This window comes from Anomalospiza imberbis, chromosome 7, assembly GCF_031753505.1.
Source record: "Anomalospiza imberbis isolate Cuckoo-Finch-1a 21T00152 chromosome 7, ASM3175350v1, whole genome shotgun sequence".
Taxonomy (NCBI): Eukaryota; Metazoa; Chordata; class Aves; order Passeriformes; family Viduidae; genus Anomalospiza; species Anomalospiza imberbis.
The window spans coordinates 28,348,634-28,368,005 of record NC_089687.1 but is presented as its reverse complement, the minus strand read 5'-3'; the positions used below and the strand labels follow the sequence as shown (position 1 = coordinate 28,368,005).

Genomic DNA, 19,372 nt, shown 5'->3' with positions numbered 1-19,372 from the left:
TTCGGGGCCCGCCGATTCCAGAACCTTCTGGAACGCTCATGCTCGCCGCGGGTCAGAGGTGAGCTGACCTCACTTCCGTGCGGGGCCCGGCCTGGAGCGCCGCAGGAGCTGTGCGGCGGGCCCGCGGTGCCGCCGGGGCGCAGCCGTTCCCGGGACTGGCATGGGGCCGCAGAGGTCGAAAAAAACCGGCGGCGCTAAACGTCCCCGGGGCCGGGGGAGGGGGTCGGGTCTGCTCCGCCCCGGGGCGGGGCGCCGGCCGCGCATGCGCACGCCGTGACCTTCCTCACGTGTGTGCTGGCGGCGGCGCGGTCACTCGGTGCGGGCGGCGCGGGAGCATCATGGTGAGTGCCGGGGCCGCCGCCGCGCCGTCCCCGGTCCCGGGCTGCCCCGCCCCGCGTGCCCAGCGCCGCGGGGACAGACAGCCCGCGGGGCCTGGCGGCGCCCCTTCTCCTCCCCGCGGCTGGGTCGCTGCCGGGGCCCCCGAGCAGCCGCGGCTGCGCCGCCGCGCACGGCTGTGCTCAGTCCCTGCGTGCCCGCGGGCAGCGCTGGGTCGCGGGGAGACGCGGGAAAGGTGGAGCCGGGAGGTGGCGGCGCCGCAAGGTCGCGCAGTCCGTGGGGCAGAAGCGACTCCCCCGGCGGGCGCGGGGGCTGCGGGCCGGGGCGTGGCGGGAGGTTTGCAGCGGCTGCTCTTGGCTGCGCAGACACTCGAGCTCAGGGTTCCTCCCCGCCGCAGTAACGGGAGCAGCCCCGTGACAGCAGCGCCGCCGGGCAGGGCCGCACAGGCCACGGCGGGGCTCTGCGGAGATAGAAACCTGTGCCACGCTCCAGAGCTCTCGTTCTATAAGTTCTGTGAAATCCTTTATAGAGAAGGAGGAGAGTTTCACTGAGTTGCCCTTGTTCTTGCTTGATTCTTATGATGATAATGACGTGAAGAATTAAAACTTAGTGTGAAATGTTCATGGTCATTAGTCTGGCAGCTTTATTTCTGGTAAACGTAAAACAGCTCTTAAAAAAGAGAGTCGGCGATATTATCTTCACAGAATGAAAACATGCACAACTGGCAGCCTTTGCCCTTGGTTATCTTTCATCTCTGTGCTGCTGACAGCAGTCGAATACAGCATCTTACACGTGCTGCCTTTTGTTGGCGCTCTGCCTGTGGCTTTGCTTTCTGCCACTTCTCAAGTGTGCGTGGATACCGGTGAGTGCCAGCAAAGGGCACAGCATGCCAGGCCCTTCTAGCTCTTTCCGAGTGTGGGCTCTGTGTACCTGTCTAGGGGAGCACTAGCTCCATGTGACTTGGCAAGTTGCCATATCTTTCCTTCTAAATCAAAGCAAGTTCCTTCTTCCCGACCCCCGTGCGTCTGGGTAAATGCATTTCCTTGCATTTATCTGGCCTGTGGGAATTAGACTGCCAGTTCTGAAATGCAGACAGGTAGCAGTAAGTAGTTGCAAAAAAACCCCAAACCTAAACCAAATATGAGGGAAAAACCCAACTTAATAAAACGGAAAAACCCAACTTGATAAAACCCCCTCAACTTGACTCTGCTTAAGCAGAAGCAGAGACCAAAGCAGTTGAGCTGGAAGGGTGCCTAGCTTCTCAATTTCAGGGTCTTGACCTAAATTTTCTTTTAATTTTTTCTGAATCTTTTTGTAGAAGTTGGTGTAAGTAACAGCACAGTGGCTCGGGCTGCAGATTCTCATTCTCGCCTGTTTCTTGTGAAAGGGTTGATGCTTGAAAGCACCTGAAAATGACTGACAATGGGGCACCCGGCTGGACTTGTGCTTCTTTAATGTAAACCTATTCACAAGTATAGATGCAGCTCTCCCAAGGAGTCCTTAATCTTGATGAGATGGGTTGTGAGCTGGAGAAATGCAGTTCATGTGATCAATAGTTATGTTCACCGAGCTGTAGCACTCAGGGTTTGGTGTTAAAAGCCTAGAGGCCTTTCCAGACAGGAGCCTGCTCTGTCCGTGGGTGGTTTGTTCCCCAGCTGGAGTACATCCTCCTGCGAATTGCCCAGCATCTGCCTGTGCCTTCAGGAGTTTCTGATGCAATCAGAGCTGGTATTTGTTTGCTGCTATTAAATGAGCGCTTAGCAGTTGTCTTACACTATTCATCTCTCTCAAAGGAGAAATCATTATGAGTTGGGATTTTTAAAACTCCTTTTAATTGCAGTTTTTGTTGTAATGGCTCTCTTATTACAATGTACAATTACTTCTACAGGCAGGAAAAGCATTTAGGAAATTTCTTCCCCTCTTTGATCGTGTACTGGTTGAGCGATGTGCGGCTGAGACGGTAACCAAAGGAGGAATCATGATACCAGAAAAATCCCAAGGGAAGGTACTGCAAGCAACAGTAGTAGCAGTTGGATCTGGGGGCAGAGGAAAGGTAATTACCCTGAAGCATTCCATTTGGGTAGAACCAGTAATGGTATGGTGGTCGCTGGAATGTTGCCGGGAGAGTGGGATGGTTATAGTGCAAAAGTGGTGATAGCTCACAAAAATGGGTGACTGTGGTGGCTGAAATTGCAAGTGGGGATTCAAAAAGCAGGTAGAAGTCTCAAGTTGTCCTGAAATAAATTCCAGCATTCCTTTCATCGTTTGTAAAATGGAGTGGAGTTTCTTTTGTTTGCTGTTTGGTTTTTGTGGGGTTTGTTTGCTTGTTTGGTGGTGGGGAGTTTTTTGGGGAGGTGTTAGTGATGTTATTTTAAATATGGAGACAGTGTTTTCTGTGATACCATATTTCATCATATCTCAGCCAAAACCTTGAGAGACCAGTAGACTTCTTTGTTAAAATTATTATGTGCCCAAACGTCTGTGACTTGTGAGCAGGGTGGAACCCCAGAATGTGGTATTGGCTGCCTTGTGCTGTGCAAAATATCATTGTCCATAAGGATTAGGCTTCTTGGACTAAAGGAAGTCAGCAATCAAAAGAAATAATTGTTGAATAACTGTTTGCTAATTTTGCACATTGGATGTTTATATGGAAATAAGAGTTCACAAAAATGCCAGTGCCTGGGGGCTTCCACATCAGAAGGGCTGGTTCCCCACCAGAGCAGTGTTCAGTCAGTAGCAACGCTGGGAAACAGGTTAAATTTCAACTTGGGCACATTGCCTTGGCCTTTCTTTACCATGAGTCCCTCTATACATCCCAGGCTGGTTTGTGTCAGGATCTGATTTTTAATGGTTTATATTGTGAAAGGGTTGATATTATTTGACTAATGGGTTGATGTTTTATTTATAATACAAAAATTTAATTAAACTTCATCAGGTATTTCTAAACAAGTGAATTGATGGCAACAGTGACGAGTTGATCAAAGTTACGGAAACGGGAAGGTACTTTCTTAACTGGCACTTGAAAAAATTATCCTTGTTTATAGATTATGGAAATGGGCTTTGTTCCTTGATTTTACAAGGGGGTTTCATGGTTCTTTAAGTGAAGTCCAATTCAATGTGTCAAGCAAAGACCTCATGCTTGTATTACCAGTCAAAACTAAATGCAGAGTTGTGATTTCCTGAATGTTTCTGTACACAGATGGATTGTTGTAGTTTGGAGGAATTCTATTACAGAAAATTAAGGATTTTTTTCTTTTTTCAGAATGGCGAGATTCAGCCAGTGAGTGTAAAAGTTGGCGAAAAGGTTTTGCTCCCAGAATATGGTGGTACTAAGATCGTACTGGAAGATAAGGTAGGTTTCCCAACTTTGTGAGTGAAAACCAGATTGGTTCCTGAAATGCCAGTGATAAATACTGTGGTTACTTTGTGGTGTTAGCACCATTCACACAGCACAAGGGAGGGAGCAGCTGCATCCAGCCACCTTCTGGTAGCTGTGCTACTGCTACTTCTGCCCTTGCATAAAAGGAATCGACCACGGGATCCTCTGACCTCACCTTTGCTGGGTGGGCAAAATGTTCCGGATGTCAAGTACATACTAGAGAGTATTCAAAAAGGCTTAGGAATTCCTGGGGGCATCCTTCGTTAGCTTGCTTTTGTTTTTGTTCTTAATGACTGCAATAATGCTGACTCAGAACAAGACAGTGTTTACAAAACAAGAAAAATATTTACATGACAGAAGCTAACGGTTCTTTTCTTTACAGGACTACTACTTGTTTAGAGATGGTGACATTCTTGGGAAATACGTGGACTAAACCTGTTGCAGTATCAGTCATCCATTCCACTAAAATGCTGAAATTTTTCTTTCATCGTGTAAATAATGTCCTTTATTTTATAATAAACAGGCATTGAGTCTTTGAAATAACTTGTGATCTCACTGTAATGATGGAACACAAATAAAAATATGTACAGTCAGAAATCAGTTGCTCTTGCTTGAGTTCCATTGAACAGTGAAATTTGGATGACCACCAACCAGCCTTAATTCCAAACAACATCATTTTATATCCTTATCTCTGTACTGAGATTGTAAAGGTCTTTACAATAAACTTATAAAACTATTCTGCTTCTGTCTCAGTTTCTGCTGTTGCTCAGTGAAACTGAGTCTCAATTGTAATGAGCTCTCTGCAACATTCAATGGTAGTAATATGTTATTGTTGCCAAGTTTGTATGAAATGAGCTTAAAATGCTCATTAAAATGGTTACCAGGTAGATGCAATCTTGCTGAGGACTTTTATCCAGCTCCCTTGCACATTGGAGTCCTGAGATAGCATGGGTTCTTTTAAATTCTGTCTGAAGCCCCTGAAACACTGAAAGGTTAAGGCACACAAACAGCCTGTCCCCCAGCAGTTGGAAGGAGCTTGGTATTAGTCATGTCTGTGCTGTAACAGAATCATCCAGTTCCCACACGAAGCAGGTAAGAATGGTTATTCTCGCTTATCACTCACTAAACTTTGCCAACAGAAAATAAAAAAACCTCTCCCCAGCAGTTAATCAGGCAGAAGTGGGGCTGATGCTGATCTTAAATGAAGTTTCTTTACTGATTACCACGCTATCGCACCCAGATGTTGAGCTTTCCCTTAACTCAGGAGAGACCTGCTTTGACAAATTATATTTCCTTTACCCTTAACACACCATTCTTAAATAGCAAGACATTGACTTAGGTAATGCTGAAGCTGCATTAATGCTGAATTAAAATTGCATATTCCTAGCCACCTTCTCTTGCCTTGACAAGGATTCAGGGTTGTACATGAGGAGCACCCAAATCTGCACTGTTCCTGAGGGGGCCTTCAAAGCTGGGGTGCACAGAGGGCTCTAGTGCAACCTAAGAGCAGACAGTGCCTTAAAGTGCTTTTGGGGTAGTCTTAGTGAAGTCAGTCTCTGACTTACTGCTGCTGAAACTTCATTGGCTGGAATTAAACCGCTCTTCTTCCCTTTTCTAGTCATGCTGATAAGAACTCAGCACTGCTAGATACATTTTAATGCTTATTCCAGAGGTAACAGTAAATAACTGTAACAAAATATTTTTCAGAACTCCATTCAGGTGCTGCAGTGGGGGACTCTAGCTCTGACAGTTTGAAACACAATGTATTTTCTACCAGCACAAAGTCCCTCCCATCAGCTGCACAGCACAGAGGTCAGCTGGAGCCATGTTTTTCCCTAGATGCCGTTGACCACCCAGCCATTCCAGCAGGAGCTGCATTTGCCAGGCTTGGCTGCAATGTCTTTTGCTCCCCTCCGCTGTGGGGTGCTTGCTCTTGGCTGGTTACCTCTGCTTGCTCTGGAGCTGAAGACAAACCAGGCACTGCTCCAGGGCTTAAATTTGCACTGGACTATGGACAGACAGGGAAGATGCTAAATTAATAAAAAAACACTTTTCAGTATAAAAGACCTACATCTTAAAATCTGCCCTATTGCAGTTTTACTTTAGTAGTTACACCACTGCACCTTCAAGCTGAAACTAAGATAATCACACCCCAAGGACCTTGCAAGACAATTGATTGTGCAATGACAAACAATCTCCCGGGGAAGCATTATCTTCCACTGCAGCCAGCATGCCTTTATCTCCCAGGATAAGGGAGGCAATCTGCTGCAGTCACACAGCAAAGAGGAGAAGGTATTTTAAATATTTACAAACGGCTTAGAGACACTGTACTCCATCTCAAGGTGCAGTAGGAATTAACTGCCAACAGAGCAATATTTAGGCCCAAAATTTCTCCATTTCTTTCCATAATGTTTCTAAAAGACATGAACTGCATAGGATCACTCTGAGCCCTCATCACACAGCCTGGCTGCCCCCAGCTCCACCTTCAGCCCATGCTTTCAGCCCAGCAGGTTTTCAGCAGCTCGATACAATGCCTATTTATTAAAATATAAAATGCCTATTTATTAAACTTAGCATGGCTGTGTCTAGTACAGTTTAAGTAAGTGATTAAAATGAGAAGTCGCACTTCATGGGAATAAGTAATTTATGGATGTGGGAGAAAAACAGCATTCCTAGGACATGCTGGAACATCTGCTGGATTGACAGGAACATTCTATCCTTGCACCACAAGGTCTCACTGCAAGCAAGGACAAGGCAACTGCCACACAGCCAAGGTGATCCATCTGCTGTTACTGCCTCTCAGGCCATGACTGTGTGCCAAATCCTACGTCCCTCAGGTTCTTCAGGCAAGGAGAGACAATCAATCACAAACCCTCTTTCTTTACTGTGTTCTTCTGGTAGGAAATTGGGCTTCTTTCCACTGTTTTCTGCATGGTTTCAAAACTTAACTTTTGGTGTAAATGCTGCACATTGCCCCACCTGCTTTTCTGAGGGGATACAGTCTTCAGCCTTTCTTCAGTCTGTCTGAACCACAAGGAAACCAGGTGGACTCCATCTTTTGTGACTTTCTTTTCTTAACACTTCAGAACAGCTTCCATTCTCAGCAGCTGTAGTGTTTTCAGAAATCTTTTCTCACCCTGGTTATGTTATCCTGCCACAGTAAGAAAATGATGGAACATTTATATGCCAATAGAGAAGCAAGGACAGACAGGTCCCTAACAGCACATGAATGGTTGATAAAATTTTGGCCAAATATTCAAATTTTCATTATTGAAGGCCATAAGATGAGGACCAGCTGAAAGCCAAAAAATGAAAATACTCTTGTTCAGATTTTGTTCCAAAACAGCTTGAAATTTAATGAAATAAAAATAATAAGCATCTTCCAGGAATACAGGGTTAATTATCAAGGGGCAACACAAGATCCCCTACAGAATTCAAGATCTTAATATTAATTAAGCAGATTTCTTTCCTTTTTTCTGCAGACACATGAACCATCTTCAGACTGAACTAACAGAGACATATTTTTCTCTGAGAGGTATTTCTTCACAGTCAGATTTGTTTCCATGTTAAAAGCAAGATGGCCATGAAATGAAAGTCAGGGACAGATGGAAATGTCAAATCCCCAACTTTTCTGTGCTTTAAGGTTAAACCTTGAATATGGTGATAGGGAAAAAAAACAACAAAGAAAAAATATCACAAACAAGCTGCTGAATTTTGAAGGACTCAAGCAACTAGAACTGCTTGTCTTTTGAAACTGGCTAATAATAATACTGATCTCATAAAAAATAATGTTGGAATACAGCTGGTCTAAAGAGCTAATAGGACATTTTTACTCCTCATTCCAATACACCAATTTCTCACAGCATTTTAAACCTTCTGATGTTTTTTTACACAAGCTGGGTTTCGCCACACGACCCGAAGAGCTGACATCCCTGGGGCAGGAATGTTGGCCAGGAGTAAAAAAGTAACTACTGCAAACCGAACTCAGGTGCCTGAAGGCAGGAATGCCGGGCTCCGCGTTACAGTGTAACGTGAGAGGAGCTGCCTCTGCCGGCAATAGGAGCTGCGGGTTAGCCGGGGCAGGCGCTGACCCCGTCCCCCCCTTCTGCTCCCCGCACATTGACCAGCTCTCGGCTCCAACCGGGCCCCCGCAACACGGCAGGGTCCTGCTCGCGGCCTTGCCCAAGCAGAGCCAGGATTCAAAGTGCGCTTCTCTTTCTGGGGGGAAAGTCTAATTAGAGATTTTTCAGTGTTTTCGATCTAGAAATGTTTCACAAACTGTAACTCTCACCGGGTAGAAGGAAGGGGTTTTAATGTGTGATTTACAGCAAAATAATTGAGCGAAGGGGGAAACTACAACCAGCACTCACCCTGAAATGCGGTGGGAGTAGGGACAGCACCAGGTAGCAAGCAGCCTTCTCCACTTTGCAAGAAACACCCCACAGCTGCAACCATTTATTCCTCGATTGTGTGAGGGAGGTGTCTCACGGTACCTCGCTGCTTCATCGTTCTTGGACACAGGCAGAAGCAATCCACCCCTCCTTATTCTGTACTCATTTCTAGCATCTATTTTATAGAAATAGAACAGCTTTCAAACAATTTTCTTCTCACTTACCCTACAGAAATAGTATGAGTCACTCTGGTCTTCCAAAATGTTTACTTGCTTGTTGAGGGAGACGTATTTATCAGCCAGCTATGAGGTAACAGTGTCTTTTTTGTTTTCTTCGCAAATAGAGTCAACACCCGAGGCAGTAAACCTTGAAACCTGAGCTAAGTCTGTTTGCCTTTAGCACAGCAGTTTGTGCCCTCTGCACACCAAGACCACAGGTGTCTCAATCCTGCCTGTGGAGACCTAGAAAAGCTTCCTACCTACTTTAAAATTATTTTGCCCCAAACAACCCTTGCTAGGATGTGGTTTTACTCATTATTTTTAAAATAAATTTTGAATATCAAACGCTGAATATTTTTTTAAATCCACACCCTTATAGTTTGTATTGCACAGAACATCAGGGACTCGGTTGTACAGACACAAGCGAGGACTGACCTTGTGCGAGTGCCAGGGGCTGCCGGGGGCGTGCTGATGAAACAGGATGAAATACGATGGATTTCCTCAACAGCCACTCAGCCCGTCAGCCTCCGTGTGAGACTTCGCCTCACAAACCGGGCGACTCGCTGCCCCAAAACTCCCCGCTCCCGGCTCTGTGTCTATGTGTGTGTGGGGAGGTGTCAGTGCTGTCCCTCAGGAATACCAAGCTCTGCTCTGACAGAGGGACCCGCGGGTGCCCGCACGGCACCGCGCTCACAGGGACGCCTCCACGGTCTCCAGCGCCGCGCGGAGGAGAGCGCGTCGGCGCTGCCCCGCAGCCGGGCGGGAATGGAAGGACCGGGACCGGGACAGGGACAGGGACCGGGACCGGGACCGGGACCGGGGAGGCCGCACCGCCGCCGCCCCTCACGGCCGCCCCCGCGCGCCGCCTCCCGCCTTCTCTCGCGAGAAGCTGTTCCCGCCCCCGCGGCGCGGCGGCTGTTCTGGCCGCGCCGCCCCTCCCTCCGCGGGCCAGCTCCTGCCCCGCCCCGCGGCTGTTCCCGCCCCGCCCCGCCCCTCCCCGCCCCGCGCGGCACATCCGGGCCCCGCGGTCGCTATGGTCATGGCGGAGGGCACGGCCGTGCTCCGGCGGAACCGCCCGGGCACCAAGGCCCAGGTCAGTCGTCGCCGCCCCCGCGGCCGCCGGGCGGGTGGGCACGGGCAGCGCCGGCGCCGGGGCCCGTCGCCCGGCGGGCTGGCGCCGAGGGCCGCGCCGGGCCTACTGGCGCTGGGGCGGCGGCGGCCCCGCTGCGGGGATCGCTTTGTTCGCGGGGCAGCGGGCGAGACCCGGTGGTTGCGGGAGAGCGGACCGCGGACCGCGGACGGCGGCGGCTCCTTCCCCGCGGGCTCGGCGGAAAGGCCGCTGCGGCAGCGGCCCCGCGGCGCGGGGAGCGCCGAGCGCTGCCGGGCTTCCCGGCTGCGGAGCGGAGCGGAGGTCGCGTCGGGCCCGGTCTGCCGAGGGAGGCGCCGCGTCCCGCAGCGCGGGGGCCTCGGCCGGGCCGGAGAGCACCGGTGCCAGGCGGGCGGGAGCGCGGGCCGGGCGCTGCGCCCGGGCCGCAGGTTGGTGCAGGCAGGGCGGCTCCCCGGTACTGTCAGGCGCTGCTGTTGTTCCTGCTGGGAAAATACCGAGAGCCCGCTCCGGGAGCGAGCCCGTGACCCTGCCCCCGGCTCCGAGGGGAGCTCGGCACCGCCAGAGCGACCGTACCTGCCTGCCCATCCCAGAGGGAAAGTCATCCTTCCCTTACGTAACTGCGCACAAGGAAATTCTGGGGTCACATCGCTTCTCTTAATCAAAATTGAATTCGTTTCTGAGGTTTCACGGTCAGCTGGAAGAGGCACACCTCCAACATGGAAACTGCGTTTTTTAGATTATTTCAGAGAGGTGATCTGACAGGTCTTTATGGGAGACTTTCCCCTCTGCTTTTGGGAGGAGAACTCACAGTGGGAAAGGAGCAGTGTAAGACACATGTCTTCTGTTCTTTGTCGTAGCACAGAGGTAAAATTGTTACACAATCCTGTAAATCAGGTTATTCTATGCATGTTTAATCTGTGAAGGAGACAGAATATTGTGCGCCTTTGATAAATTTGGGGTATTCTGAAAACTGGCTGGACATAGACCTAGGTTTGGTCAGATATTATGAAGTTCATGTTTAGATTGAAGAGTTTTGTATACAATTATGGTAATTTCTCTCCATAGACGTGATTTTTCTTTGTGTGTGTCTGTATTTAATGTTTTTTTTTTTTTGGATGACACTGGTATAGCTATTCAGTTTGCAAATACAATTAGGTAATGATATTCCAGCAGTGGATATGCACTTGAGGTATTTTTTCCAGAGCTGACTTACTCTCTGAGGAACAGATTGCTAAGCTTTGCTGTTGGGACATTTTCATTGAGTCACTGCAGCTACTGGGATGACTACAGCAAGGTGACATGCAGCATCTCTGCATGATATGAGGGAGTAGCACCAAATTTTAGATGTGAAAAATACACAGTGAGAAAATGCCTATGGTTGGGATGATTGTGGGTGCAGCACATGTGGACTGCTGCAGAACACAGGTGCAGCTGGATCTGAGGTGAAACTTCTGCTATATCATTAACAGGGCTGCTAAGCATCCAGGTAAATTAATTAAGGCATACTGACCTTACCAGGGGTAAGGTGGGAATGTGGTACCAGGTTAGGCCAGCGCAGTGTTGCGTGATCTCAGCTGGGAGATGTTTTTCTTGCTGTGTCACCACTGGGAGTTTTAGTTTCATAACCAGAGTAGGCTGCTGCTCTCTGCAGACCTCTCCTTCCCCATTGCTACCTGGTCTAACACCTGCAGTGAGTGCCGTGTGCTGTATTTCATGTAACAAATGCAGGCTCTGGGTGTTCCAGCGGGGGTGCTCACCTGCCGAGTCATGCAGAGCTTTTCCTTTCAAGGTATGCTGCTGCTGCAGTGCTGGGAGCATAAACCCCATCTCTCCCTCTTCCTGCCAGGGCTGTGTGCTGCTTCTGTTCAGATGCAGCTTCCTGGAATTGTATAAACTCCATCTATTTTCCTGCATGCTCAGGCTTATTGTAGGCTGTGTGCCTGTCTTCCTCCCCCTGTGGTTTTGTTACATTGTTTTAAACTTTCTTTTTTTCAAAACAGGATTTCTACAACTGGCCTGATGAATCCTTTGAAGAAATGGATAGTACATTAGCTGTCCAGCAGGTATTCCTACTTATATGAAATGTGGCTAATGAATGCAGTTTCACAGGTTTTGTGTTCTGGTATATAAAATTGAACAGGGCTTGATATGTATCTGCTTAGGGTGTTGCTGCACAGCACTGAATTTCCTAAGTACCTATGTATATTAAAAAATTAATGGTTAATTTTGCTTGCAGAAATAACTTAAATTCCCATGTCTGGTTTGAACAAATCAGATTTAGGAAAATGGGGGGGGGGTTTCTCCGTTCTTTTACCTTTTTTAATTGAATAAAGGCATTTTCAGACCTGACATTTTTAATACCAGTTTCCTTACCCTGCCCATCTACTTCTGAACATTTTTTTAGTCTGTCAATCATTTAAGTAAAAACTAAACCCCTCCAAGATGTAATGTCCTAAATATACTTTCTTACTGTAATTACAACAAGATCTAGTTTTATTTCTTCTCCCCACCCCCCAGTATATTCAACAAAACATAAGGGCAGACTGTTCCAACATTGATAAGATCCTTGAACCTCCTGAAGGCCAGGATGAAGGTGTATGGAAGTATGAACATTTAAGGTAAAAATCCATCTTTTGTTAACATTCTGTCTTGGTTCTAAGTTTTGTTCATTGTTCTGGTAGTGAATCTATTTGAATGTGACAAATCAAAACCAACTTAAAATAAACTTGATTTTTCCACTGTTAAATATTGGTATTACTTTCTGATTTCCCTGTTATTTCTAAAGATTTATAATGTGCTCTGATCTTAATGGTTTTTTTAAGAAACTATTTTTACCTCACTTATTGAATAGGAAGATATAGTCATGAATTTCCATAGTACTTTTTCATAGTATTGTCAGTTCTTCATCTCCACTAACAGGTAATGCAATTTCCAGATGCTCCCAGTACTAGTTTTTCTGAAACTAGCAAGCAAATAAGACAAATAGGCAGGGACAGCAAGAGTACCTATATCTTACAGTTCTTTTTCTGCTTGTAAGGAAACAAACCTTTTCGTCCACTTCTGTTTGGTTTTTTTTTTTTTTTTTTTTAGTTTATTTTATTTTGCAGTACAATACTTCCACTAAATGATATGTTAAACTCAGCCTCTGCTGTCAGCGAAGAATGAAAATATAATTGTTTAGCTGAGTAAAAAACCATCTGCTGGTATGCAGATCAGAATGCCTAAGCTGTTTTCTATGAGCTACTTGCAGTGAGGAAACAAACAGCTGATTTTGATGCTGCTGTGTTCAATTTCTTTTAGACAATTCTGCCTTGAGCTCAATGGACTAGCTGTCAAGCTTCAGGTAATTGTTTTCTTGAGACTTACAGTTTGTCTGGGAGGAGACTTCTTTGTGTAGATTGCAGAGCTTTCTTCAAAATATATGCACACAGGGCTAAGTAGTGGTTGGAGGTTTTGTAAGATTTTAAGGGCGTATGGCAAATAACCCTTTTGGGGGGTGGACAGGGCAAGGAGGTGATTTGGAAAGATCAGCTCCTTTTTGCTGCTGCGGTTTTTTTTTTAATTGAACTATTGTTTTAACAGAGTGAATGTCACCCTGACACATGTACTCAGATGACAGCAACTGAACAGTGGATTTTTCTTTGTGCAGCTCATAAAACTCCCAAAGAGGTATGGATGTATTTTGCAAAACTGACTCCAGTGATGCAGGAATTTCCTTTCACAGTTCAGAGGTTCATGGGGAGCCTGTTAGAGGTGGTGTCTTAGTCAAACTGAGAGCTTATGTGAGTTAAGAATATCACTTGAGCTACTCTTCTTTACTATTCTGTAGTGTTTTACAGAGGAACAGGATGAGGTAAAAGGAACTGCTTTTTTACCTCAGTATTAGCAGCTTTGCACATTCCCCTTTTCTCTCTGGGTTGGTGTTGACCCTGACTGAAACTCAAAGGAAAAAAGCTCTTTGTTCAACTGATAGAAGAGTCCATGCCGAGAATGGGCTCTCATCTTCAAACATTGGCCTTGATCCACAGTGTAAACCTGACACTCCAAACGTGACTGCACGTGCTCATTAGGGCAGTTACTCCAAAAAGGTGGTGGAGGGAGTCATAAAGATGTTTCTAGTCAAGTGGGTTTATCAGCATGGCATTAGCTTGTCTTCCTCCATGTCCAGTTAGTTTAAACTTTGTTCAGATCTTCTGTTAAACCACTTGATACATATTTTTTTTTTTTTTTGCCTTCAGAAAGTCTTTGTTGCTTTTAGTTATGATGGTAGTGCAGTTTGTCATATTTATTTTTGTATTTCACCTTCCAGAATAAGCTGTTGATTCTTTTTAACCTTATCTTTTCTGTCCTGTAAGATCTTTTTTCTTGTTTTGTTCTGCTTTTACTTTCCTGAGATGTTTTGATTTAGCCAACTTCCCACTCTCTCCTTTAACCCCTATCCCTGGTCAGCATCTAGGCATGTCTGGCAGTGTGGTCCTCAGCTAGACTGGAGAAATTTAGGCTTCTTTTTATCTCTGAGCATGCAGCATTCATCTCCTGTTTTCCATGGCAGCAGCCACCAACTCATGGTCAGACAGGGGATGATGGAACCTTGAACTGCTGACAGAAATGTATGACTGACAAGTCTTTTCCCTGAAATTGGTGAATGGACAATGGACAGACATTCCTTCTCTCAGTCTGGCTCAGTTAATATTTTCTTCCTTTAGGTGTACTTGATTGCAGAGCCAGGAATGGCTTGTTACGCACTTAATTACATGTATGATTTTAGTTTTCTTTGCCAAAGCAAAAAGCACGGATAGATTTAGGTGCAGGTTTGGTTTCAGAGCCTGTAAAAGAACAAGTCTGACAACTTGACTGTGTGGGAAACAAATGAGCTGTGAGGTAACAATCATCTTTCCTTTCAGTGTACTAGCATGTGTTGTTATTATACAGCTTTGTTCAAGGAGAGGCATAAAATTCACTACTCCCGTGCATAATGGCATTGCTATAGTAACTTTTTTTTCCTTGAAATAATTTACATGGGTTATGAAGCAGAGAAATTACTCACTTAAGGAGGAAATGTAGTTATACCTATATATATATACACACATACGAATATATATTTACACATATATATGTGTATATACATACATACATACATATATATATATATATATATAGTTATACCTTTAGACAAGCTATGTGAAACTTCTGGGAATAATAATGACCAATGAAGTTCAAAGCATCAGGAAATGCAATAAACTTTTTAAACAAGTTCTGGCAAGGTCATGCATGTGCTCACTCACTGTCTGTTTCTGTAGTGTCCTGCTATAGACTACACCAGGCACACACTTGATGGAGCTGCATGTCTTCTGAATAGCAATAAATATTTCCCCAGCAGGTAAAAACATTTTCTCTTGGGAGGAGGGAGAGAAGGAGGGAGGAGGTTGGAACTTAAGACAGTGACAAAGCCCAGGGAAAATTCTAATGCATGTTTCATGGACTACTATTGGAACTATCAAAAATCCTGCAGGTCTTAGGAGTTGGGAGACCTATTTCCACTTCTAACCCAAAGAAGAATTCTGGCTTATTCAAATAGTTTGCCATTTACTGGAGCTAAGGGATGCTTTTTAGGTAAAAACTGTTTTAGTGATACCTGTTAGTGATATGGGGCTTCCATTGGAGTAGCACCCACCTAGACAAGAGGATGGCCTTGGGACAGATGCTGCACCTCAAACTCCTTCAACAGGACAGCACCAAAACCCTCCAGAAGCCAATGCCAACCTACTGTGAGACATGGCAATCACAGAAGACAGAGACAAGGAACTGAATGGGCAGGTCACATCAGAGAAAACTCCCTGCACAAGACAAAATTGTACTTTTCTAGGAATTCAGTATAGACAAGGAGGTGCAACTGGAAGTCTTTTTTTTTTTCCTTTGACCATAAACCCTAGAAACCAGAAATCCAGCCTTTACCAGAATAATTGGTGATGATTAATTACAGGCAGAACTTTTTTTGTAGTCAGAGTACAATCTGTAAATGTGGAGCTTGCACCAACAAATCTAAATTTCATATGCAATTATACAGAATAGTTTTAACAATCAAAATTTTATGTCAACATGTTCCTCAGTAGTCATTTCATTAGAGCAGTTGTGTAACCTTTCTCCTGCTGCTTACAGGGTTAGCATAAAGGAATCCTCTGTAGCCAAATTAGGATCAGTGTGCCGAAGGATTTACAGAATATTTTCACATGCTTATTTTCATCACCGGCAGATATTTGATGAATATGAAGTAAGTAGTTTGAAATTACATCTTGAAAGGAGGGTATTTACTGAAGTTACAGCTGTGATGGAGTTGTATAAACTATTTTAGTCCTACTAGAAGATACATATTGAAATGAAGGATTGATTACAGTAGATTCCGGTTTTACAAGAACTGAAAAACTGTTATGCTTACATATACACGTAAAAATTAATTTATGTGATCAGTGTACTCAGTTATGGTTTCCCTTCATTTAGATAAAAGGCCAGATTTTGAGGTTTTCCTACAGACAACTCAAATTCATCTTGTATTTAAGAATCCTGAATGTATTCAAGCACTGAGTGCAGTTAGTACTGCTTAAATATATATATAAATATCTATATGTATATCCTGTTTCTGTATGTTGCACAACAGTTAGGGAATTATAATTGTGTAACTGTAAAGGATCGGAGTAATTGAGGGCAACTTGTGCATGACCAGTAACTTTTTTTTTTATGGGAAAGTAGAAATTAATAGATAGAAAGGAGATAAAGGGTACAGCTAAATATAAAAGGGAACCTTTGCCAGATCTCACTGAAGGTTTCTGGAACAAATGATTGTGCTCTGTTGTGCTAGAGACAGACAAGAATATATTTAAGTATTTAAAACTATGATTCTGAAATTCCTCCTACATGCACTAAGTGCGGTTAAATTGAGCTGTGACTGGAGCCTCAATTTCAGTAGCTTTCTTAGTATTTGTAGTAACTATAAGCAACCAGTAAAGATATAAAAGAAGCAATGAATTTACTATTTAAGCTTGACTAAGACCAGTAAATGTAATGAGACAATTTTATAGAAGCAGGCTTTTTGTTTAGCATGTTCCTCATAATGGTTTAAAATAATCCTCCTGTATATACTGTTTTTTTCCCCTTTTTTCACCTCCAGAATGAAACTTTCTTGTGTCACCGGTTCACTAAGTTTGTGATGAAGTATAATCTGATGTCCAAGGATAACCTGATTGTACCAATTTTGGAAGAAGAAGTGCAAAATTCAGTGTCAGGGGAGAGTGAGGCATAATGGGAAGAGCAGTACAGAATCCTGTACTGAATATAAACAAAACATTAATTATGTACTGTATATATCACTTTAGACACTTCAATCACGTATCCTCATAGCTTTGTTTAGTATACTTTTGTATGCTGTGTGCATTGCCTTTTAATATGGGAAATACTTCTAAGTTATTCATGAGCTGTATATTCATCAATGTGGCACTCATGGTTTTTAAATAAAAGTAGTAGTATCTGTTTATAATGCCTGTTAATAAAAGAATTTACAGTTCTCTAAAAATGCTGCTAAACAATCATTGAATTACAATCCTGGAAATGTGTCTGATTGGGTGGGGAAAAAGTGAGATTACGATTTCACAGCAAGCCATTTTGTAATGCAGTAGCTGTATTAAGTCTTAGTTCAAAGATTATCACCTTAAATATATAAATCTGCAGGAAGCTTCTTCCAATGTAGCTTATTCCTAATTTACCTTTTATTTTTTTTAAATGGCTTTGAAGATTTACTTCTGGATATGCATGTTACTGTATGTGTATATCCAGATACTAACAGGATCTATAGTATTAACCAAAAGGACAATTTCACTATGGTATTGAACATATATATTCTTGATATATATCTAACACACTTTCTGGACTTTTTTTTTTGTCAGCAGTGGAGGTTTGTGTGTAGCAGGGGACAGGTGCTGTCCTGTTAAGGCAGACTTCTGCTGTTCTCCAGTCCACAACCTCTCTAAAGAATACCTGTGCATATTTATGGCAACTGCTTACAGATTATACCTCAGCTGTTCATGTTACACTACATAACACACTGGCACAGTCTCTGCTTGTATTCCTAGTCAAAACATGCTATGTACCTGAAATATCCAATCTGATTCTTTTCAAGAGTTAATTGTGTTTTCAACATCCATTTGTTTCTCTTCATTTACACCTTAACCATACTGACAGAAAGATTTGGATTCATGCTTCTGGTTCCCTATCAGGTGTCTATTTCAAGTTGTGTTTGCAGATTTGCAATAACTGACAATTTCCATGAGTGCTGCTTTATTGTGTTTTGTCTAGAAAGATAGAATTAAATGTTTTAGAGATGCATATAAGAGAAATACTGCTTAGTGTACATGAATGCAGGGTATAAAAGCAGTAGCAGTGTTCTTGAATGAATTTTGCTGTTTAAGAAGTTAGCTTGTTTCTCTAAGGTTGATAGGAGCCCTCTTTCTTTCTTTCAGCAGGTCAGAATGGGCTAGCTCAGCTAGTTTCAGTAATTTACACTTTGTTTTCTACATTACATTTACATGGAAAGAAAGGAGGCCGCATATTTTTACTAAGTGTTTTTTCATAATATAAGAAACATGCCTTAAATTCTATTTTTCTTTATATGAATCAAGCACACCTCAAGCAACTGTTATCACCTGGATGTAAAGGGAATATAAACAATGAGAAAATTGAGCGACTAAGCTTAAGTATTTCAACAGCTGTGTTCTTCAGCAGCTTCTTGTCTCATGTTCATCATTGTATTTAACTGTCAGCAGGGTAATTGCATGAGATGTTGTCAGAGTGAAGTAGCTTTAGTTACTGTCTATACACTTAGCTGTAACTTGCCTTGTATAGACCAGGTTACATGATTTTGATAGATACCTTGGAGTTTGTACTGCAGGTAGGAGGATGTTTTCTGGAGGTAGTAAAATGTATTTAGCTTGTTGCTGTCTGCTCTAGGACCATCCATGGTGTGGCTCCTTTGTACAGTCACTCTGCATGTGTATATTGGCCATGGTGACTGGGACAGGCAAAAACATGGGACTGGTGTTGCTAGTTACATTTCCTCTACAAAACTGAAGAAAACAATGTGGTGCTCAGGACTGCATTAAAATTTTAAACCTCTTCCTCTTATGCTTTAAGAGTTTAACTTCAAAACAAAACTCTGGAAGTTTGAATCCTGTTTATTGTCATTCAGATTTGCACTGTAAAGTTGACTTGCTATACTAAGCTGATTTTATATAAGGCCTAAGTGAGACACTGCTTGTATTTTCCCTTGCTATTGTTTACATGAGTACTGTGTACACACATGTGCCTGGATGGTACCATAAAACTTCAGTTAGCCTAAGCAAACCATTGATTTGTCTAATAAATATTAACAGGTTTAATTTAGACTTTACATCATAGGGAAACTGAGACTGTCTTTGAATTATATTGTAAAAAAAAAGGATAAAATTAAACTGTTTCTTTATCCATACCACTATATTTTGACAAGTTATTCTCTTTTTTCATCTTGTCTGAGAACACAGAAACTGTTTCCAACAGACCCTTGGGTGTTCCCCCATCTCTGCTCCAAGGTATGCTCAAGTCAGGTTGTCTTTCTTCTTTCCAAAGTAGAGAACTAAAATACTCATTAGGAACTTGTAAGTCAGACATTAAATTTACACACTCTTCAAATCAGAACATGCTGGTTCCCAGTTAAAATATGGGAGGTCTAGAAGAGGCCCTCTAGGTACAGAATAAGCACATTTATGACTGCATGTCACAGACACAGAGGCTGTAAGCAAAGACTCACAGTCAAATTACTTCTTCCTTCGTCACTGGGGTTTTTCCTCACCTCTGGCTTAGCACATTTTCCAGCACATCAGCCATGGTGTTAAGCTGTCAAGAGAGCAATCTCCAT

General features: G+C 43.8%; 1 protein-coding gene and 1 long non-coding RNA gene across 6 annotated transcripts; one reads left to right on the top strand and one right to left on the bottom strand.

Moving 5' to 3' along the window:
- The first annotated feature begins 64 nt into the window (after positions 1-64).
- LOC137477333 (MOB-like protein phocein) lies at positions 65-18,952 on the top strand. Of its 5 annotated transcripts, XM_068196269.1 has the most exons (9): positions 65-341; positions 2,225-2,389; positions 11,433-11,495; positions 11,950-12,050; positions 12,733-12,775; positions 13,015-13,101; positions 14,733-14,812; positions 15,592-15,703; positions 16,598-18,952. In XM_068196269.1, exons 1-9 carry the CDS (start codon positions 339-341, stop codon positions 16,727-16,729), a joined length of 786 nt encoding a protein of 261 aa, XP_068052370.1. In that variant the 5' UTR covers positions 65-338; the 3' UTR covers positions 16,730-18,952. The 5 variants fall into 5 exon arrangements, with proteins under 5 accessions (XP_068052370.1, XP_068052369.1, XP_068052367.1 ...); XM_068196266.1 differs by lacking the exons at positions 65-341; positions 2,225-2,389 and adding an exon at positions 9,279-9,417; XM_068196265.1 differs by lacking the exons at positions 65-341; positions 2,225-2,389 and adding an exon at positions 10,152-10,241.
- Positions 4,220-7,906, bottom strand: LOC137477336 (uncharacterized). Its single transcript, XR_011000939.1, has 2 exons — positions 5,045-7,906; positions 4,220-4,692 (listed from the first exon to the last, which is right to left on the bottom strand). It is a non-coding gene; the product is annotated as an uncharacterized lncRNA (long non-coding RNA).
- Positions 18,953-19,372: the final 420 nt, after the last annotated feature.

Coding starts and splice junctions, on each gene's coding strand:
- LOC137477333 (XM_068196269.1), top strand. Junction 2,390..11,432: donor GATCTGGGGGCAGAGGAAAG/GTAATTACCCTG, acceptor TTTTCAAAACAG/GATTTCTACAACTGGCCTGA. Junction 12,051..12,732: donor TGGAAGTATGAACATTTAAG/GTAAAAATCCAT, acceptor AATTTCTTTTAG/ACAATTCTGCCTTGAGCTCA.